General features: G+C 40.6%; 1 protein-coding gene across 26 annotated transcripts in view; it reads right to left on the reverse strand.

Annotated features, from left to right (window-relative positions):
* Positions 1 to 23,420, reverse strand: part of ESRRG (estrogen related receptor gamma) — a 660,805-nt gene that overhangs the window by 61,403 nt on the left and 575,982 nt on the right. For 25 of the 26 annotated variants that reach the window (XM_021064111.1, XM_021064112.1, XM_021064110.1 and 22 more), the window contains 2 exons: positions 8,991 to 9,101; positions 5,157 to 5,318 (listed from right to left, as the gene is read on the reverse strand). In XM_021064111.1, the coding sequence (XP_020919770.1) occupies positions 5,157 to 5,318; positions 8,991 to 9,101 (273 nt within the window). Of the gene's footprint in view, positions 1 to 5,156; positions 5,319 to 8,990; positions 9,102 to 15,339; positions 15,898 to 23,420 lie in introns of those variants that run through there. The other variant, XM_013980019.2, reaches the window with a different exon arrangement.

The following is a 23,420-nucleotide window of genomic DNA, read 5'->3' on the forward strand; positions in this document are numbered from 1 at the left end:
CCACCACAATTATTTGTGTCTTTTCACATATCATAATCATGTTGAAGATAAGTAATGGGCATTTAAAAACCAAAACCTCTACAACGTAGTCCGGGGAATAATATAATCCTAAAAATTGGTCTGTACATAAACTTCATTTGAACAATAAGGATATCTTTAAACATATGATTAGCCATAAATATTCAAAACATTCTTGAGTATTCGCTCACACAATTTATATCCTAAATAGGTTATCCACGTTCTTTAGAGATTTTCTGTCATTTATAGAAAATTCTAAATACTTCTATTAAAAAAAACTCAAAAAGCCCAACCCAATGAGCAATTTTTGATACATTTCCTTAAGTGAATGTTTTTATAAAGAAAGGTTTCAGAGTAAATGGAGAATACCGGTTCCTGTACTTTAAACTTCTGTTTCTTACATGTAAAGACACTTTCATCACGTATCTTCCTAGTGTGGTTTTCCTTTCAATATTTCCTGCCTTCATTTGGTATGAAGAAAAATAGTAGGGTATTTTTTCCCTGTTTGGTCATTATTGACATTGGTTTTAAAATGTGACCATGAGGCCCCAAACTTGAGCAGAGCGCTCTTTCTTTAGCAGGTCACTGTTTAATTTGTCAGGTTAAAAAATAAACAAGCCCACCTGACCCTTTGCCATCCTTGAAAAAGAAAAAAAAAAAAATCTTGTAAAATTCATTCATTCCCTTCATTGTTCAAATGCCTTTTGATTCTTTTCAAGTAATCCGGCTGGCGAGACCCATAACCATATTTAAGCCACTTATATAGGTCAGCTGATATGGGGGATGCTTTTTTGAAGCACCATCTGACAAAGCACATTCTGCATTTTGCTAACAAAGTTACAGTACACAATAGTATTTTAATCAGCCACAGAGAACAATCATAGATCTGACTGCTGGGCTGATAATCGTCTTATCACACCCGGTGAAACCGAGCTCTAATATTTGACGGCGCCGCCACTCCTTGGCAGCCCATTCTAAAAAAGGCCAACAATGGAGCGGGAATGAAGTGGAGTGCACAGGACTTCCATATCTACATAAAAGAGATTAGAGGCGACAGCGTTCCATTTTACAGCTCAATCATATTGTGTTAGCATGCGCTTATCCGAGCGCGGACGAAATTGAAAGAGAAATAAAAAAGAGTCAGGCAGATAGGAACCAGAAAAGCGAGGCATGAGCAATTTCCAAGGATATAAAAGGATGCTAATGGTGGGGCCTGTCATTCTTAAAAAGGGCTATTAGGGCAGCGACATCTGTTCTTGTGCCCTTATGCTCCTCCAACTAAAGTCAAGCATTTTCTAAAGCCCTCGTGATCTTTTTCTTCTAGAGATAAAGTATGGTCATGTTTCATAACAACACACTTTTCCATTTATGTGATTTATTAAAGTAAGTCAACTAATTCTATTTACTGATAAAAAAAAGAAAAGAAAAGAAAGCCCCACGCTCTAGGTATTTTTCTTCAACATTTTCTTTTGTTGAATTTGTCACTTTTTGATGGAGCAAAAGCCAAGTACACCAAAGTGCCTTCCCAGCAGCGCAGAAAGGCTGTGCATCTTATCTTAGATGCTCAACTTAATTTCTTAAAAATTGTGGTGTGATTCCACAAAAGGAGAGCAGCATAAAGGGAGCCAAGGCTTGGATTGTAGTCTGTTTTTAAAAAAGATTTCACTTTAGTTTTAACATAAACTAAAAACAAACACACCTGTTTTGAAGTTAAGACCAAGACAGGTGAAATTTCAGGTCTGATTTTGTTTTCATCCTTGCTCTGACCCCGGTTATTAGGACTAGGTCTGGGGTCAAAACCACTCTTTTACTTTTATCGAGGTAGAAGTGGGACTTTTCGTCTTCACAGGCTCCCTGGCTTTACCCTCCATCCCACACTCCTGGCCCTGCCACGCCCGCCCTCCCTGAACGCAGGTATCTACAGACCAGCACGCCCGGATCATAACACCCTTTCCTTCGACCTCAAAACACTGCTTGGCACCCTTACTGTTAAAAAATTTACAAGACTTTCAATTAATTAGGGGCTTGCTAATCCCTTTCTGAAAAGCCAAGATGCTCCTTGCAATCATTTAAAACCCCTCCGGGTATCGGGAAGACCAGAGCTGTGAATGAATCACCGCGCCACAGTGACCTCCTCTGGCATTTGCTGCGGAGGGAGAACAGCGTCAGGGCCACCACTTCTAAGCCTCAGCTTAGGACTGAACACATCACCGTCGAGCAATTGCTTCCACCCCTGCGAGTGCTGTTACTCATAGTTATTTAAAGGGACTGTCTTCACAGAAGTCACCAGAGCCCCTTGACTGTGACAAGTTCCTCTGTAAGCTGACATTTCGACTGAGAGACACAACTGGACCCACTCATGTATCACTGACTTTTCCCGACCAGAGAGCATCAGAAGGAGCTCTTGACTTCTCCGGGTCGTCACTCGTGGACTATCTGTGCAATATCAAAACAGGGGCTGCACACAGTTCTTTTTTTTTGGTCTTTTTGTCTTTTGTTGTTGTTGTTGTTGTTGCTATTTCTTGGGCCGCTCCCTCGGCATATGGAGGTCCTCAGGCCAGGGGTTGAATCGGAGCTGTAGCCAGGGCCTCAGCAACGGAGGATCCGAGCCGCGTCTGCAACCTACACCACAGCTCACGGCAACGCCGGATCGTTAACCCACTGAGCCAGGGCAGGGACCGAACCCGCAACCTCACGGCTCCTAGTCGGATTCGTTAACCACTGAGCCACGACGGGAACTCCAGCACACAGTTCTTAGTGCAGGGAGAACCTGGGCAGAGGGCTCCGAGGGGATGGGTGGCTGGACGTCAGAGGGACGCAGCCTTTCATGCTGCGGTTATGAATAACAATAACCCTAGTGTGATTATTTTGAAACACTTCTTTCCGGTGCCGTCCCCTGGGGAACTAAAACCTCCTGGTTCTCATCCAGGAGGCAATGCTGAGTATGGGCTTGGAAGCCTCTGGATACATTTGTGAACTTGCGGAGGTGTTTTTACCTCTCTCTGCCCAGATCTCCCTATCTTTGAATTAAGGATGATAATATCTAATTCCTGGGTTAGGACAGTGGCTTTCACCTGGGTGTGACTTTGCACCCCTGGCTAAGAGGCCTTTTGGCAACGTCTGAAATCATTGTTGATGGTCAGAATTCAAGGGTGCTGGTGACCAGAAACCAAGGATGCTGCTAGGAACAGGACATCCCTGCCACAAATGGTTATCTGGTGACCAGAAACCAAGGATGCTGCAAGGAACAGGACAATCCCTGCCACAAACGGTTATCTGGTTCCAAACACCAACTGCGTCAAGACTGAGAAACCCTGGGTTAGAATAATGACATTTAAAATCTACAAATGATACTTATCATCAGGGATTATAAGTAGAAATGATATAATACATACTGATTATCTGAAAAAAGAATGTGTGGACCCTTCAACAGATGTCAGTTTTATCTCCTTCTAAAACCCTTTAAAACACGTCCCTCCACATAAATTTCCATTATCTTGTTAAAGCAAATTCAACTTGTTCCCACTGCCACAACCCCCGAGGGTATAACCATCTTCCAGCATATCCTATTTTTTTTTTCTTTTTACCTTTTCTAAAAACCTTACAGGAGTTGCCACCATGACACAGTGGATTAAGTATCCAACCGCAGTGGCTTGGGTTGCTGCAGAGACGTGGGTTCAATCCCCAGCCCTGTGCAGTGGGTTAAAGGATCTAGCATTGTGGCAGCGCAGTGTAGGTCACAGCTGCGGCTCATATTCAGTCCTGGCCTGGGAACTTCCATGTGTCTCAGGTGTGGCCATAAAATTTTTTTAAATAATAAATACATGAAAATTAAAAAAAAAAAAAAACCCAACGTACAGATGTGATTACGATCCAAGCAAAGCAACTGTCCACATGATCAAATTCTCATCTTTCTTTCGGGCGTCGCAGCCCTTACAGAGGTACTGTCTAAAGAACACACTCAAGCTCACCTATTTAACTAGTTTTGACTTAATTTGGGGTGCTTTATTAGCAAACAGTGTAAGACAAAGTAGCTGGTATAATACAGAGTGATGTTTAAATTAGTTTACAATTTGCTTGGCCTCATCTAGAACTGCGGCGAACAAAGCCATTCAGAAATGTCAGCTGTGTTCCCAAGCACTGTAACAAATTGTCGCCTGAACGCTGCACACCTAATGACTTCAAATTAGCTTCCCTGCGATATCGCCTGACAGTTCGTTACGACTGTTAGCAACATAGCTGGCGTATCATGACCAATAAATTGGTTTCAGTGTGGGCTGGGAAAGGGACTTCCATCAATTTGATTAAAGAAATTACTGTAGCATTCAAAGCATAAAGACAAACTAGTTTAAGGAGACAGAAATAAGTTCACTGTACCAAGACACAGTGCTCATCATCCAAAAATCTGCTTGAAAACTCTGTGAAGATCAAAGTTCAACCAACAAATGAATAATCATTCAAGCAGACAACTAACGCTCTCAAAACGTGTGATAGGGTCTATGTCCAAGGATCTAAGGATGAGTCTGGAGAGAAAAATAACTGGACATTTTCAAATACTGCCTTTAAGTCACCATATGGGAAAATTATGATGGCAATTTAACATTTATTTACCAAAATTTATGTATAAATTCATGGTAAATATCTAATTGTAAGCCAAAGCAATATGTAAATATGAAAAGCGATTCAGTATAAATAGCCACCATGAGCAATGAAACGAGTGATTTTTTAAAAGGAGAAAAGGTATCTAGACTACTGTCGACAAAAACATTTTTTAAAGTGAAAAGAAAAAGTAGAATTATTTCCTTAGGCGAAAACTCAGAGTTTTAAAAAAAGAGAAAGAAATACTTTAACAAGGTATATTCTCTTTGTCTTATGTTGGAAAAAGCACCTTCACATGCAGGGAAAAAAAAAAAAAAAGATTAACAAGGAACTCAGGATGGTACAGCTGTAAAAGGCTTATGATTCTACCAGGATCAGGAAAGTGCTAAATTAGGTACCACAAAGACAAACCCAAAAGTTTAGGAAGAAATCCTGGTGAGAAAATTGTCAATTTGCCCCAATTTACATATACAACCTTGGGAATTGATTTGCAACCTTTCTTTTTCTTTTTCTCTTCTTTTTCGTCTCAGAAACCGTACCTGGAATATGCTTTGCCCATCCAATGATGACCACCAGCTCGCGATCAGCCAAGTCGCACAGCGTAGTGAGGGCTTTGATGTCACTGTCGGGAACGGTAGGGTCAGGCATGGCATAGATCTTCTCCGGTTCAGCCACCAACAAATGTGAGACAATCTTGTTATCTGCAGGATCAGACCAGAGCACTACAAGATCACTAGCAGCATCATTCCTCTTTCACACATTCTAAAGGAGGTTGCGTTTTGAAAAAAACAAAACCAAACCCTCAAATCGCCTCTAAAAAACACCAAATACACCATTTATGCTTCAATATATGTACATTAAACAGTGTTCAGGAAAACCCATACCAAGAAATAAGCCGCTGCAGTCATGAGAGTTCTTTGCTTCTTTTTTGCTCGACCTGTCTTTGCTAGAAAAAAAAGCATCTGTCCTGCTTTATAATGAAATTTCTTATAGCAAACAGATAAGAGAAGTTAGACACTTTCTGGGTTTGCGCTTTGATTCTTAAGTGGGATTTGGGGAAGCAGATTAAAGAGTATACAAGAGCTTTAAAATAAAAATCCACATAAACCACTGAAATATAGACCATAACGTGGGAGGCAAAGAACTTCCAATGCCCGCAGTCATAAGGGGCACGAAAGTCATTAATTGTCTTAATTCCTCTGCGGAAGAGGAAAGGTCAGAGCCCTTCTGCCTGGGTGAATTACTGACTGCATGACTCTATCTCTGTGGGATGCATTAAATAGGAATTTCTTTCTTTTCTTCCCCTCCCCACACACCCGGCCAATCCTCCAAATAGAGCCAATGTCAGTTTCCAGAAAAATCCTCCTACTTAAATGTGACAGTATTTTCTCTTCAGGGTGTCTAATTCTTTAATCCTCTATTTTCATCTGTTGTCTTTAGTTCATTCTCTGGTTCAGATTTATCTGTCTGAAATTTGTGATATATGTTTGGAAAATCCTTCATAAAGTAAACACTAGAGACAAATGGAGAGCATCACATCAAATGTGTTTTATTGCTCAGGGGCATGTGATATTTTATGGAAGGGGTTATAGAGCCTTGCTAACAGAATGGTATTTTTTTTTTTTTGTGGTTGGTCCTATTGTCAATTCCTCTGCATAGCTTTGGATGTGATACTTTCTTCAAAGTGAGGAGATACAAATAGGTAAGAAGAAGCCCAGATAGGTCAATGTTCCATGTACTATTACTCTAGACAACTAGGGTATTTGATGGGGCCTTTCTGAGCCACGTCGGGGTTCCTCTGTGTTTACTAGATCGTTTGCCTTTCCACGTACATTTTTAACTTTTCAAACTCAACGTGAAAAGACTTCACGTACCTTAGAATTGAAACACAGAGATCTCTTTTGGTTTCCTTGAATTTCATAACAAGGAGACTTATCGAGCTACCATTTGCAATTTTTCTGATATAGTTAAAATTTTTACTACTATGACTGCCACTTGACTCCTAGTCATTTCTAATAAGAAATGCATTTGCTGGCATTAGCATTCAATTATTGTCTAATTAAAAATACACATTCGGGGGGGGGGAATATTACCACATCTATTTTCTAGAAAAAAATCAAATCAAATAGAGATTCTTCTTTTTTTTTTTTTTAATTTGCAGGATCTGCAGAGAATGACATTTGTTTCTCGTACAGGCTATAGAAACAACACCCTGTATTTTTAGTTACGCTTGGAAAAGTTTCAACTTTCATTGCTCTGACAATGCAACAAAACCTGTCAGCAACCACTAGCTTCTCAAGATTAGAAGAAAATGCACTAATAAAGGGCACAAAAATGCAAAGGAAGGAGATCTTGATTGGAGCTCTTTCAGTGGAGGGAAAATGCTACCTGTTTTACCCAAGTCGATGGATACTTGACTGGCGAGGTCACAGAAATTTGGTGGAAGCTTAGAAATTCCTATCATTCAGAAAATAGAATAGCCGGCAGCCCTGTTTCTAGGTAAATCTTATTTAATGTTTCCCTAATTAGAATCGATAGAACCCAATTTTCATTCTTGGGCTTTCGTGGTACACAAACAATCAGTCAGGGTCCAGAAATCTCCCCCAGCCACTTCTTCAGCAAAGCCCACGCACGGTCTCTTGACACTTATCTGACAGGATCTGAAAATTAAGTTTTATAAATGTTTGTTACCAAAACACACTAATTGGATGGACTAAGGAAAATTAACACAGAGGCCTTGAGATAATGAGTAATGATTTATTAGGAGTCCTCTTTATCTCAGACAAATGGAGCTCACTGAAATTGCTGTAATCTTCTTAAAGGTACTTGACAAGCCACTTCCCAATTTCTCAGGTTCATGCTGAAAACCATAGATGTTTCTCCAGCATGTGGACTCTTCCAAATAGGCTGGTGCTCATTTTTCTCTTGGTAGAGGCCATCATCAATGGTTTCAGTCTATGTTTGTATAAATTGAAGGAGAAATGGGCAGTCTGTGTATTAGAGAATCCAGGAAAATGAAACCTCTAATGAAATTAAGCATTAGTGTTTATTGCATTTTATTGCATTATCAGAAAGTTTTTTATTATAATGTGCAAAATCTGCTTACTGCAGTCCTAGATTGTATTTGCAGAACGCCAAACGGATTCTGCAAGCGGAGGAGAAGATGCCAGATTGGACAATTGAAGGTATAATCAACATAATGTTTTTTGGAAAGGCAAAAGGAAACTATGCCATATGTTCACTTAAGCTTTAATTTTATGTAAAACTGGTTGTTTTTCCTTTGACATAGCTAAAATGTCCTTTCATTTACAGTTCAGGGTCTGTTTTATTTATTTAACGGATCCCCATATGCTCACATGTATGATGCACAGCAGCGACCCCTCCTGGACAATCTGAATTGAGACGAGGATACTTACTCCTCTCTCCCTGAAAGCAGATCAAAAACTACCTGTGTCTCTTCTAGTAACTGCTAGAGCTGCAACTTCCTCTGGTGAATGCTGCTTGGATCTTCTGAGACCACGTCCGCTCAATGTGCTTTGGTGGAAACAAAAAGACAGCTTTTTGTTTCCACCATAGCTCTTTTCAGTGCCTAGTGTAAACTCTACGTATAAACATCCTAAAATGTCAGCTCCGTTGCACTACAGCCAGGGACTGATCTTTCAGAAAATGGAACACAGTTTCCGCCTCTCTTTTCAGCTAGCGCCAAAGAGAATGGGGCTCGCACACACTGAGCTGGGTACTTACCATCCTTTCAAACCGCAGCCCAGCATTATCAAATCATGGGCTTTTTCTAAACAATTCCTAATGCCCATCAGGCCATCTGAGACGAAACCACCAACCTATGCTCGTTATTAGTAGGGCCCATTCTTGTTTTAATCTACTGCTAGCTAGTGTGTAACCTTTCATAGGCTCCAAATTAATGAGGCTCCTAATGTCTTTTCAAGGGGACACTGAGCAGTCAAACTCATTTAGTTAGTGAAAACTACCAAAATCACTTTCTTGTGAAATCTGAAACTATCAGCTCCAATGAACTAATGATCACAGGATGATCTATTTTATGTACCTCTGAAAATAAATAACCAAGAAATGTAAAATTCGTACCATATGAGCTATGCCTTCGTACGCTTACACTCCCGCAAAGTGACTGGGTTGAAAAAAAAAGGTAGGGGCGTGGGAAGACCCACAGAGGAAGAAAAGATAATTAGCTGAGTTGCTGCTGCTCTTCAAAGACAATCTTTGGGAAGAGAGCTGCCCCCTCCACCAAGAGAAGTCTCGTTGGGGTCCGTAGGAACAGGCGTGCCCAAACTGGTGGACCCAGAGCCAGCGGGGAGGATGTCGCGTGCTGCAAAGCCAGACAGGTCTGCTGTACTTACATGGCTTTTTGGCTGGCTGCACCAGCTGAGGGTTCAGGTACGGGCTGTTCTCCGCATCTATTCTGCGCTTGTACTTCTGCCGACCTCCGCGTACTCTGTCGAGGCGCACTCCTGCGGGCAAAGACAGGCACTCGCTTACTGTTGAGGTCGCTATTTTTGAGACCAATCAAATGCACGGACAGTATCCCCCAGGTGTGCTAGGTAGACAGAGAGTAGAATGCAGAGTGGTCCAGGGCTATGAGAGGAATGTAAAAAAAGTGATGGCTAAGCCAAGACTGCCAGAGCTTGGCAACCACATCTGGCAGAGATGACCAACCTGAAAGACATTCATGCAAACCGTCAGAGTCACTGACAAAGACAAGGCACATTTCCTGGAGCATTAATGCAAAGAAACTGGGATTTGGTTGTAATGTAGTTTCTCAAATTAAAGACATTGGTAACTGTCACCCCTGAAAGCTCCACGCATAGGCTTGAGTAGGACCGTAGACCAAGAGCTGTCCAAACCACCCAGTCTCCCAGAGGACTCAGTGTGGACCTGTGGAGCTGGAAAACCCCTAGGCGCAGTAAAGAGCCAGAACCCCAGCGCACAAGATGAGACACAAGACGACGAGCAAGGATCGTTCCATATTGCAATGTCAGCATGTGTCAGGAGAGTGTTAGTCACACTTTGGCACACATTTCTATTTTCTTTCAGATGAGGAAAACTGAGAGCGGTTTGGACCGAACACAGAAGAGAAAGGGGAGGTTCCTGAAAGAATTCAGAAGGCTGGGATGGTGAAGGGGGGATATGTTAGGAGGGCAGAGAAGAAGCATGGCGCTAGACAGCGGGCAAAAGTAAGCTGGCATTTAGTAAAACTTTTTCCCAAAGAGCGATGGGTTGGGTCATGATTCAGGGAGGCTTTGCTGGCAATGCATCTACAAGACTAAAGAAAGGGGCAAAGGGAAATATTGAAAATAAAGAAATGTTTCATTGACACGGGAGCATGGAGGGGAAGAGCTTGTTAATAACCTGGTTTCCAGTCTGCATTGGTGAAGTTTGGGGCGGAACAATGTAAACCTCTATCAAATAAAGAGAAGATGACTTTGGAGTAAGAGAGAGGTGAGCGCTTCTTTTTGCGGTCTTGGGTTATAGCTTAACGACATCCATGGATATTAACAGGATCCATTAATAAATTCAGCCAAGACAGTCCTGGTCCATCTTTTGGTATTTCTCTAACTGTTTAGGAGGTAGATTCATTTTAGCAGTACCATCAGTATTATTAGTTTACTCAAGGGCCTCTCGGGGCCTTGAATATGCAAATAACTTCTGTAAAACTCTCAGAGGGGAATACAGCCCATGCAAAGTTTTGCAAACTGAATTAATCCCGGACCCTGTTTTTGGAGCATTTATTAATATCATGTGGCATGTGTGAGTTGTAGGGTAACTGAGTTATAGGACACAGTTTGCGAAAGGCTGGTATATTTCTTTATGAATTGTGCAGGTGACTATACATGCCGAAATGTTAAAGATAATTATGGATCCAAGGAATAAAGAAAAACATAACTTTTCTTACTATCTTAATACTACTACTTTCAGAGGGGGTTTCCTTTCAGGGACTCAGCAAATATATACTTGGTTCTAGATAAAGCTTGAAATGTCATCCCAAAACATCGGAGCAGAATTTAAATGAAATCAGGAGACAACTGCAAGAGCAATTAAGTATGCTTAGACAAACAAATATTAAAAAAACAAAGAAATTAGATACGGTATCTCAATATTCCACGAAAACAGCAGTGCTTGTGAGTGGCAAAGAAACTGTTTCCTTACTGCTGCTTTCAGAGCACTTTTGCGTTTATAATGGCGTTCTATCCCTTTGCTCCTCTCATTTCTGATGTTCTATTTTTATTGTCTGTATTCACTAAAGTTTAACACGGCCCCCTTTAATGATGTCTCATCTTTTTTTCATTTTTTCTTTCTCCAAGGCATTTTTCAGTTTATACAATGTGGTCACATTTTATCTGGTCATCTAAGATCTATTCAAGTCTGTTTCATTCTACGAGTTTTTTTAAAACTCTTTTTTTGGTTCATCCTGAAGGCCTATGGAAAAAGATGCTGGCTGAAAGATTGGATTCGATCTTGGATTCAAGGTCCTGGCTGGAAAGAATTCTGACACAGTCATATCACACTAAATCCACCAATTAGCTTAGCCACTGGCCCAAGTTTGTGGGAAAAATATAACACTGGAAACTAGTTATTAAACATCGTGAAGAACACATGCATACCCTTGATCGATAGAATTTTTATTATGTATTATATGTTATCTTTTTATTTGTAGAAGTGGTTCCATTAAGCGTTGTCAAATAATTTTATTACTGCACATTTCCTTTCTTTCAACTTTGAACAATGGCTTATAGAAATATTCATATTATTCTCCACCTGCTGCCCCCAGATCTAAAGGAGGGTTCTCACTCATTTCATTTTTCTCTGTCCTCTTCCCTCTTTTTCTTGCTTCCTGCCCTCTCCCCCAACCTCCTTTCCAGTGTGTGCACAGATGAAATACTATCTATCCATACACATATCTCATCTGTCCCATTCGTCCATCCATCCCACCCATATATCTATCTAGTTTCTAAATACGCAAGAATTTTTATATAGGCCATGATTTAATGCTTTCTTCATTCCCTAAAATGAGATCAGTTGGACAAAGCTTTTTTTTTGATTTGTAATTTTATGCTTATGACATTCTAGCAGATGACTGCTGAGGGAAAAAATTAGATATTAATAATTATTAATTAATAATAAATAAAATTACATAGTAAAAGTCAACAGACAGCATACAGAAAAGTGTCCCTGCCAAGGTTAGGTAACAATTTATGGTAAAATTTTCTAGAATCAATATATTTTAACGGGGAGTTCCCCTTGTGGCTCAGCGAAAACGAATGTGACCAGCATCCATGAGGATGCAGGCGGTCCTTGGCCTCGCTCAGTGGGTTAAGGATTGAGCGTTGCTGTGAGCTATGGTATAGGTTGCAGATGAGGCTCAGCTCTGATATTGCTGTGGCTGTGGTGTAGGCCGGCAGCTGCAGCTCTGATTCAACCCCTAGCCTGGGAACCTCCATATGCCGCAGTTGTGCCCTAAAAAGCCAAAAAGATTTAAAAAAAAATATATATATATATATATTCAATATATATATATATTTAAAGATCATAATAACTTATATATGTGAATTTTTGGCCACGCCTATTTCATCCAGAAATTCCTGAGTCAAGGATCAAACCTGTGCCACAGCAGCGACCTGAGCCACAGCAGTGACAATGCTAGATCCTTAACCACTAGGGCACCAGGAAACTCCTTCCCATACGTGAAATTTTTATTCCCATTTTAGGGAGTCAAAAGTATGCAAATATCAACAATTTTAAGTACATCAAACCACATAAAAATATATTTCTACTGCTTTAACCTCTTTGTAAAATATGGAAAAATCTTTTTATGCATCTTGTGAAATGATGATGATGGTTTAGTTTAGCTAACTTCATACGCAGTGAAATGTTGGAACCCAAATGCTAGTAATAATTTGCAACTACTTCCACATCATACAAAAATGATTCTCCAATTTATTCAATTCTGTTGAAGGAAAAACACAATTAGGAATTCCTGTTGTGGCCCCGTTGTGGCACGGCAGAAACGAATCCGACTAGTAACGGTGAGGTTGCGGGTTTGATCCCTGGCCTTGCTCAGTGGGTTAAGGATCCAGCATTGCCGTGAGCTGTGGTGTAGGTTGCAGATGTGGCTCGGATCCTGCGTTGCTGTGGCTGTGGTGTAGGCTGGCAGCTACAGCTCCAACTGGACCCCTAGCCTGAGAACCTCCATATGCCTCGGGGTAGACCTAAAAAAAATAAAAATAAAAAAATAAAAAGCAAGAAAAAGAAAACCAAAACAAAACACACTCAGCAAAATTAGTTTCCCATCCCCCCCCCCCCCGGGACAATCATATAACACAACTATATACAAGTGATATAGGTCTAAAATTTAAATCGGTCCCAAATATGTCTTCTAACATGAAGACCTAGCCTTTTTATTTGCACATCTTTGAAAATAAACAGGTTTATTCATCTGAGTTATAATAATACACAAACTTACATTTTAGTAAAGTTATTTTAAAGGTTCTGATACTAAACAGATATCAAGAAGTCTATTTTCAGTATGTTTCTATTTTTAAAGTTTTTCCAGAAAAATATGTTTCAAAAATTAAAGATATCAGTACAGTTAAACCACCAGGATGAGGAGAAATCCAACATCAGAATGACAAGTACCTCTCATAATTTTAAGTGGATGGAAAACAAACTGTACAAGTGGGATATTACACATCTTCCTGTAAAGGTGCTAATTTCATAGAGATAAAAAGAAGACTGCAAAGAACAGAAGAATTTAGCCAAAATGCAATGCTACGAAGTTTAACTGAAAATTCTGTAAATCAAACACAATGAATAAAGATTCTACCTCCACTGCACGAGCCTAGGTACAGATTTAAGCCACAATTTCTCAATAGTAGGAATACTTCCAAGTGATGCTTTGAGATAAAAAATAGGTAGCATTAAAAACATGAAGAGCAGGAGTTCCCATCGTGGCTCAGTGGTTAACGAATCCGAGTAGGAACCATGAGGTTGCGGGTTCAATCCCTGGCCTTGCTCAGTGGGTTAAGGATCTGGTGTTGCCGTGAACTGTAGTGTAGGTCACAGGCATGGCTAGGATCCCACGTTGCTGTGGCTGTGGTGTAGGCCGGCGGCTACAGCTCCAATTCAGCCCCTAGCCTGGGAACTTCCATATGCCACGGGAGCGGCCCAAGAAAATGGCAAAAAAAGACAAAAACAAAACAAAACAAAATAAACAAACAGAAAAACATGAAGAGCATTCAGAGAAACAAGGAAAGATAATAACACACCAAATAAGAATAATTTTATAAGCTTCATCTACTGTCTGAAATCACGATTTTCGTGAAAATATTGAAGAGTCCCCTTTTAGTGTTCCCAGCTATAAAAACATAACACTCGATTCCTAAATATTATATGAAGAACATGTAAAAAATACATAGATTGCACATCAGAATGGCTGGGTTTTCTCTCTGGCTCTTTCCTTAACAAGCTCTGTAAATTCTGTTGAGTTCCTTAACCTACTTGGTTTTCTCAATATAAGATGGCTGTGAAGGCAATGTCCTCTCTGGAGTTCCCTGGTGGCTTAGTGGTTAGGGACTCAGGTCACTGCTGCGGCTCAGGTTGGATCCCCGACCTGGGAACTTTCTCGTGCCATAAGGCGTGGCCAAAAAAAAAGCCAAAAAAAAAAAGAAGACAATATTCTTCCTGATGTTTTGCTGTAATGATCCAATATTATATCAATATAGCACACAAATATACTTGGACATTATACAAATGCATTATTAAATTATTTTATAAAGTTTAAAATGCCAAGGAAATTGTTATTGTATCATGGTTTTGTTGAAATATTGCTCTATTATTTTCCTGAAATGTATTTTGCATCATGACCACTTCCTGAAAATCTCTCCCTGTGGAGATGAACAGTCTACCCTGCCTCAGTTCTGTAGGTACACAGATTTGAGGTGAGATGGATGGTAAAGATAACGGGGAAAGGATAAAAGACAAATAATGAGACTATTTGATGTCTAAGTGGTTACAGAACTATTTGGTGTCCCATTCGATTTACTGCTCATCTCTGTCACTAGTAAGACCATTAAGAGATTATTTATTTATTTACTTATTTTTTAATTTTTAGGGCTGCACCCACGGCATATGGAGGCTCCCAGGCTCGGCATCCAATCGGAGCTACAGCCGCCAGCCTACATCGTAGATCACGCCAACGCCGGATCCTTAACCCACGGAGCGAGGCCAGGTATCGAACCTGTGTCCTCATGGATTCTAGTCAGATTCATTAGCCACTGAGCCATGATCGGAACTCCTAGAGATTATTTTAGAATAGATATGGAAACTAACCCAAATTCTATCCAAAAGAAGCATGCTTCCCTGGAGCCGAGCGCTAAACACAATACAAAGTTGAGATAGGACCCCTATCCAATTTAACCTAGGGCAATTCATTTTAAAGTCTCAAACTAACTATTTCAGCATAGACAAACAAAGAAAAACAACAACATTTACAAACAGGACCTGGAAAATCCAGATTTGCCATAAACAAACATCAACCTAATCCAGACATTTCCACTGACGGTGACAAAGCCTGCTGCCTCGCTACATCTTTACAATCTTAAATACAAACAATTTCTGTTTGGACTTCGCCCTGTCAACTAGTTTTGAAAAAGTTTAAAAATAAGATTCCTCCCAGGAAATAAAGACACTCACCATGTTCGGGGTTTGACAGGAGCGGAAGTTAATGAAGGCAGCTGGATTTTCTATTCATGTAGAGGCTGCCGTTACTTTTTTTTTTTTTTTTTTTTTTTTAAATAAACGATTTTAATGGTTGGCATTACCTCTCAGAGAGAATGTCTCTCATGGCTTCTTCTTTCAAATACTGCATGTGCCTGGATTGCCACGAGGGAATTACAAATCTTATACACTGTCAGAATGTACAAAATTGAGAAAGCAAGAACAGGGCAAGAAAGCAAAAAAAATACGCTGTGAGGCAAATAAACGCCAAAAGAAGTGAAACAGTTCAGCACGAGGCCTTCTTAGGTCAGCTCATTTTAAGTCCACATTTTCTGCCCAAATGCAAATGTTTGCAATATTATACAGTCCAAAGTCCAAAGTATTTTTTCATATTTTTAATAGCACAAAGTCAGAGGCGTTTCATAGGATGAGGAAAGATCTCCCTTTCCCTTCAGAGAATACACAAGGCTACCCTGGCCTCCTTTGCTGACAGTAAAGACAAAGCTTTGAAAATGTTGTTCCCAAGCTAAGCTTTGCCAAAAACATTACTTACAGAGACCCCGGGCCCACCTGAGAAGGAGAAAGGATTAGCAATGGGTCCCTGTACAGCACAGGGAACTATATCTGATCACTTGTGATAGAACATGTACAAGGTAACATGAGAAAAAGAATGCGTGCGTGCATGCGTGCATGTGTGTGTGTGTGTGTATTATGTATAACTGGGTCACTTTGCTGTACAGCAGAAATAGAAAGAACGTTGTAAATCAACTACCATAAAAAATAAATCTCAAAAAAAAGATGTGGATAGGCACATGAAAGGAATAATAAACTTCAAACAACACAGTGATTTCTTTTCTCAAAAATGAGTGAATTGAATGACTACTAAATCAACAGCTGTACTCTTTAAAGTTGTCAAATGGGACTTATTGAGCAAGCCAACACTCTGAAGCATCAAGGTGAAGAGGCTGGGCCAAGGGGGATCTGTCTGGCTCCCTCCACCCAGGAGGAGAAGCCCCTTGAAGCACCCTTGAATTCTGAGATTTCGGTGAGGGACCCATTAGAACGGAAGGCAGAGAAAATCCCTTGGAGGGGCTGCAGGAAAGGAAGCAAAGGCAGGTCAGCAGTATCAAGACACGGGGCGGGAGTTTCAACGGCAGCCTTCTTGTCACCAAAGGGGATTCTCCTTTGGGACCGGGTCCAGACAGCCAGGGTAGCTGTCCATGTTTATAGGCTCCTCTGTAAAGTCATGAGTGAACTGTATTTGTACAATGATGCGGCTCCTGCAGGGAGAAGCTACTCATGTTAAATTCTTGGGGATCATGAGAGACAGTAAGTGATGCCAGCCCCTAGTTATCTCCTCAACTCCCCATGCTCCTTCTCACATTGGATAGTGACTACTGTTACACACAGTGCCACGTCTGAGTCCCTCTCTTCCATCTCAGCAGACCCTGGAGTCCTCACAGCTGCCTCTCCCAACCAAGCTCTGTCTTCACGGTCTCCGTCACCGTGTGAACTGCCTTGGAATCAACCAAAACAGCCATTGGTTAGGGAGAGCTTCTTCCGTCAAGGCCAAGGGCTAACTGTTTTACATACCTTAACCACATTAACGCATTTACTCCTTAGAGCAATCCCAGGAGGCAGGTGCTATTAGGATCCCACTTTACGAAGGAGAAAACTGGAACTGGGAAGGGGTCAGCCAGGAGTGGCAGCTGGGGACCACGCAGGCAGAAACCACAATCTTAAGCACTATGTTTATACAGCTTCTCTGTCATCAAAATCTATTTTTGGAAAGGAGCATTTGGTATATACTCTAAAAGCAGGAGCCCAGGCAGATAAAACCCAATTATTGCGGTAGACGGTACGTGCATCCTGAGGGGTGCGTGTCAAGAGAGCGGCTCGGTGATGGGCCAGCAGGGGATAAATGAGCACTCTGACTCCACCGAAGGGCGGGGCATTGTGCATCCGTGACTCCACAAGGCTCGAGACTGTGGATAAACCAAAAATGATAAAAAGATTCCGTCACTCTGCTTCCTATCGAGGCAGGGACCCAGAGATCTTCATCTCCTGGCTCCTTGCTCCTCCTTAAAAGGTCGCTGAAACAAGTCAAGGCTGCTCTGCCCAGGTCATGGAGGCAAATCAACATTCTGGTTGCGTTTTACTACTTAGAAGGAGACTCAGGGGGTGGCTTTTCACCACCCCTGACCAATGTACATTTATTTTTGCTGGAATATCATGACAACAATTCATGAACTTTGGAAATTGCTTGGTTGCATGTGGAAACACTACAAGATCCACTGAAATAAAAGGCAAAATCACACACAGAGAGAAAATGCATATCCATTAGGCCGGCTTTTTTTTTTTTTTTTAACTGAGTCCTCAGTCACTAAAAGAGATAAAAGCCATGACTCACATTAAAGCTTCCTTGCTCTACAGATGAATTAACAATTAGCAAGGGGAAGTCTTTCGTTTTGGTCTCCTGATAGCTATCTGGACTATTAAACATGTGAGGCTTGCATAGGAAATTACAAAGGCTTCCCTGCATTTCAGATTCAAGCTGCATCCAAAATACATTTGTAAATTTCTTTGCATAGGACAGAACCATGAAGAAGTCGCTCCTTCTTCTTCTTCTTCTATTTTTTTTCATGGTGTGATTCACTGCTCTTGGCTGTTTCAGAGGCATGGGTGCTAAATGTATAATCTTGATGGGAGCTGAAATCGAAATGATAGAAATTTGAAAGAGCCCGAGTTGACAAAATATTTTGCAGGGAAAATATTTTGTTCCACCAGGGGTCAAGCTGCTTCATCTGAAGCATGGAGCCCTAATCTATGACACATACAAGTACAAATTAGGTCATCTGCAACAGGTGACAAGTTTTAATTGAATGTCTTCTGTCTGCAATTCTGACAAAAGGTGAATAGAAATAAATGAGTCTGGCAAGACGGCCGTGAGCCTTACAATACCCAATATCTCATTATTTTTAAACAGCTATCTATAAACTGATGCTGACAAGCCTTGAACCTTTTATTTCTGCTCAAGATGAGGTAGCTGTGAAGGGGAAAAAAAAAAGAAAAGAAAAGAAAAAGGGACATCCAGAACATTACATTAAACATGCAATACCCACCATTATCACTTCCCCAATGTAATTAAAGGAAATCTCCTATTCAAAAGGCACTATTTCTTACTTTGCTTGATGTCAGAGAGAGAGAGAGAGAGAGAGAGAGAACATGCTTGGCCTGCATTTGCTAAACATAGAGACTGCCTTAAAAAAAGAGAGAGAGAGAGAGAAAGAAAGAAAGAAAATCTTCCCTTTCTGTTTCTGTCTGTTAAAAATCTCATAAACTATTGACAGAGCTACTGCTGTGACTTAAACCTATCTAAACTCTATTTTGCCTTGTTGCTCTTTAATGCCGGTGACTCTTGCCTTCATCCTTTTCAGCACTGGCTTCTCATGTGAATACAGTCATGAATTAGCAGGCAAAGACATGAAATGTGGTTGCACATCAACATCAGGAAAAGTGATTCTACTAATTCACAATTAAATGTGACACTGGCAGCAATAAGTTTAACACAATAATAACAGTAATAACGGTACACAGCACCCCATGGGGATGCTCTGTAAACAGAAGCACAAATATTATTTATGCAAAATTCAATGCCCTGTAAAAATGAATTAAATATGAAATCAACCAAGCTGGTTTACAAGTTGCTGGGTTGAGAGCCATAGTCGCTGTGTTTCATTTACTGGAGAGGAGTACAGTGGGGTTTAATGACCGAAACACCAGACGTGGGTTTCAAAGAGAATATAGCTTTTGGGGGGGGGGAATAAAAGAAAACAGATGACAGAGAAAGATGGTGGTGAGCCTGGAGGTCGTTTGGTTTCAGCCTTTGGGATTCTAGATCATATGGGCAGCCAAGGTAGAGTTTATGAAACTCACAAGAGAAGCTTAAAGTGACTTTAGGAGGAGACTTCAAGCCCCGGCATCACCAAACTCAAGCAGAAATTCCGAGAGCCAATTCTAAGATAACAAAGTGAGACATGGTGTTTAATAATATTTTTCTGCTGATTATGATTTGGCAAAGATGAGACCGGAAATCAAGTAAGTCTAGCACAAGGAACATACATCCATAGTGAACAGACTTAGGGTTGCCCAGGGGGAAGTGGGGTTGGGGAGTGATGGAGTGGGAGGTTGGGGGTAGCAGATGTAAAGCTATTACATACGGGAAGGAGACACAACAAGGTCCTACTGTATAGAACAGTGAACTATATTCAATATCTTGTGAGAAACCATCATGGAAAAGAATATTTTAAAAAAGAATGTAAAATGATTTAGAAATAAAATAAAATAGACATACGTCTGGGTAACAGTAAAAAAAAAAATTATACCCAAACATAAAATATGTAGGAGAAAAATATCAGTGGAAAAGAGATCAAATGTTAATATAATATTAATGTACACATGCTCAAATCTCATGCCGGTGAGAAATTTTCTTGTGACACTGTGATGCTTATTTCTTACTTCTTGTGACACTGTGACACTTATTTCTTACTTCTTGTGACACTGGCAGCGGAGAGTTTAATACACTAATAATCGTAATAACAATGCACAGCACCCCGTGGGGACTCTCTGTGTAAGCAGAAGCACAAAGAATATTTATGCAAAACTCAGTACCCTGTAAGAATGAATTAAATATGAAATTAAGCTGGTATTCAAGTGGCTGGAATGAGGCCCTCGTCCCTGTGTTAGAGTCAGTGCAGAGGAGCCCAGGGGAGGGGAGTCAGCAAAAAGTGCTGGGGGCTGAATACTTGTGTCTCCCCCAAATTCATACGTTGAAACTGAACCCCAAAGTGACAGTCTGTGGAGGTGGGGCCTTTGGGAGGTGATTAGGTCATGAAGGTGCGGCCCTTATGACGGAATCAGTGCCCTTACAAGAAAGTTCCCAGAGAGCTCTGTGGCCCTTTACACCTGTGCGGAGAGGAAAAGAAGGCTATCTATGAGCGGGAAGCCCTCACCAAACCCTGGATCTGATTGTGCCAGGATCTTGGACTTCTCAGTCTACAGAACTCCGAGAAACAAATTTCTCTTGTTTATAAGCCACTCAGCCTATGGTATTCTGGTACAGCAACCCAAATGGACTAAAACAAGAGAAAGGAAGGAAGTTTAAAAAAAAAAAAAAAAAAAGACAAAGAGAGAGAGAAAATTAGAGAGATTCTGCGATGGATTAATTCAAGGTCCAACATGAAATAAAGAAAATGCAATGGTTTCCATTGCCTTCTCACCCAACTTTATACACCCTCACTAACCCCCATTCATCTGCCAACTGCGCTGTTAAATATTTGTGAGGAAAGCTAATGGAGAAAAAGAAAAGAAAGGCAAGAGAAAGTAGGAGAGCGTGGTCTGAGCCTTGCAGACAGGCAGACGTGGAGAGGACGGCATGGCCAACTCAGAACTCGCCCCCAGCTGCCTCACGCCCTGGGCCATCCACAAGAGCGCAGGGCTACTGGGAACATGTTTTCCAGACAAGTAAAACCCACTTCCCCTCCTGTAAAGCTGACAAATTAGACTGTTGAGGAATTTAAGACCTCGTGAGAAAAACTGGGGTAGAATAATCATGAGTGGCAGTGATGATAAAAAAGCACTTGTACACAAATGACATATGCACCACAATTAAATAAAGACCAATATGAAAAGACGATCAATAATGGACACACTAAATGAGTCATATTTCTGGTACAATTAATGTCCATTTATCATCCTTGATCTCTTGAATATTTTCAGAATCTTCTTTCTCCCTGGTTTCAGCAAGATGCCTAAAAAATTCAGTTTGAATTGCTGTAGATAATATGCATAGGAAAAGACTTTAAAAAAAAAAAAGTCTAGTTTTTAAGCCAAAGAGTCAATGACGTTTTTATACTATGATGCTGAGGACCTAGGTGTTGATAGGAGCTACTCTAGATTCATGCTCAATTGATATATAATGTTAAAGACTTGGAGGGAGAGTTACTGGAAGTAAACAGAAACGTATCAAGATTTTCTGTCGAGGAAAAATAACAATGAAGAAAGTGCAGAGTCTGAGGCCAATAAGAAAATTGTACCTTTAAAGTGCTGTGGTAGTGTCTAGTCCATAGGCTGTACTTTTATCCTTAAATTAGAAGGTGTGGAGCGTGTGTGAAAACATACAGAAATGACATTTCAGATGTCAAGTACAGTGAGTCTTGGCTGAGGAAAGCCTTTATGGGCACCAGTCATGCATCTCCTGAAAGAGTTCACCGGGTTTGGCCGTCAGAGGAGGGGTTACTTGGGGGGTTACTGCCAGGATATTCAAAATGGTCCACAAGGCAGGAGGGATCTTTAAACCCTAAAGGTGCCAAGGAAACAAAACATGCAGATAAAACTGTAATTGAAAAAGATCCACGCACCCCTATGTTCATAGCAGCACTATTCACAACAGCTGAGTCATGGAAAGAACCTAAAGGTCCATCAACAGATGAACGGATAAAGATGTGGGGGGGTGGGGTGTATGTAGGTATATATATGAAATTGTATAATGCCGTGGCGCATTATATATATAAATGGAGCACTACTCAGCCATAAAAAAGAATGAAACAATGCCGTTTGCAGCAACAGGGACGCACTAGAGATTGTCATATTAAGTGAAGTAAGTCAGAAAGAGAAAGACAAACACCATATGGTCACTTATATGTGGAATCTAAAATATGGCAAAATGAAACTATCTACAAAACAGAAACAGACTACAGACACAGAAAACAGACTTGTTGCCAAGGGGAAGGGGGAGGGAGTGGGATGCGACGGGGAGTTTGGGGTTAGTGGATGCAAACTATGACATTTAGAATAGATAAGCAATGAGGTCCTACTGTATAGCACAGGGAACTATATTCAGTGTCTTGGGATAGACCATGATGGAAGATAATATAGGAAAGGAAAAAAAAAAAATATATATATATATATGAAGGACTGGGTTACTTTGCTATACAGCAGAAATTGGCATAACACTGTAAATCAACTATACTTTAATAAAAAAACAAAACAAAACAAAACAAAAACAAAAAACCCATGTTTCCAGCCACAAGGCAGCTCAAGGCTAGATGCAGGCAGTAAGCCTCTAAGTGTCACTGCCTCATATAGAAGAGGACAGGATTTCAGATGAAAATCCCCGTGCAGTATACCAAACCACATTTTCTCACTCTGTCCTCTCAACAGGCTCTCTTATATTTTTGAAACATAATCTGGGTTCAACTCAAACTTCAAAATATTTTATTTATCATGCATATTCTTAATTCCACCAAAACAGTGCAATGGTATGTTGAGAAATGACACCCTAACTGAAACAGCTTCAAAGGATCAAAATATAGCCAAATGATTTTAATGTATACTTTTTTTCTGGCCACACAGATGGAATATGGAAGTTCCCAGGCCAAGGATCAAACGTGCACCACAGTGGCGACCCAAACTGCTGTGATGGCAACGCCGGATCCTAACCTGCCGGGGCGCAGGAGAACTCTTTAATGTATATATTAATTGCGTGTTGTTTTGTCATTGCCCAGGCAGTATGTCACATGCCTGTCACATAGTAGACACTCAAAAATGCTGAGTAAACATATTAATAAATACATTTACAATGTGCTTTATAGCCATGTACTAGTCCGTTTTTTTTTTTTTCACTTGCTTGTTTGTTTTTCTTTTGATATTCCGAAATCTGGAATGTATACATAGAAAGATATGAACCTCTTCTTAATTTTGTCCCAGCCATTCTTATCTAGGATGTCTTTCTTAACGTATCAGTATCGTCACTTTAGAAAGCTATAGAACACTGGAGGACAACAAAATATGAAGCACTGGAAAAAGGGAGTTGCTGAAAGGCAGGACATCCGCATTTGATTTTTTGTTTGTTTTTTGTTTTGTTTTGTTTTTTGCCTTTTCTAGGGTCGCACCAGCGGCATATGGAGGTTCCCGGGCTAGTGGTCCAATTGGAGCTGTAGCCACTGGCCTACACCACAGCCACAGCAACACCACATCTGAGCCGCGTCTGCGACCTA

Source organism: Sus scrofa, chromosome 10 (genome assembly GCF_000003025.6).
Source record: "Sus scrofa isolate TJ Tabasco breed Duroc chromosome 10, Sscrofa11.1, whole genome shotgun sequence".
NCBI classification, from domain to species: Eukaryota; Metazoa; Chordata; class Mammalia; order Artiodactyla; family Suidae; genus Sus; species Sus scrofa.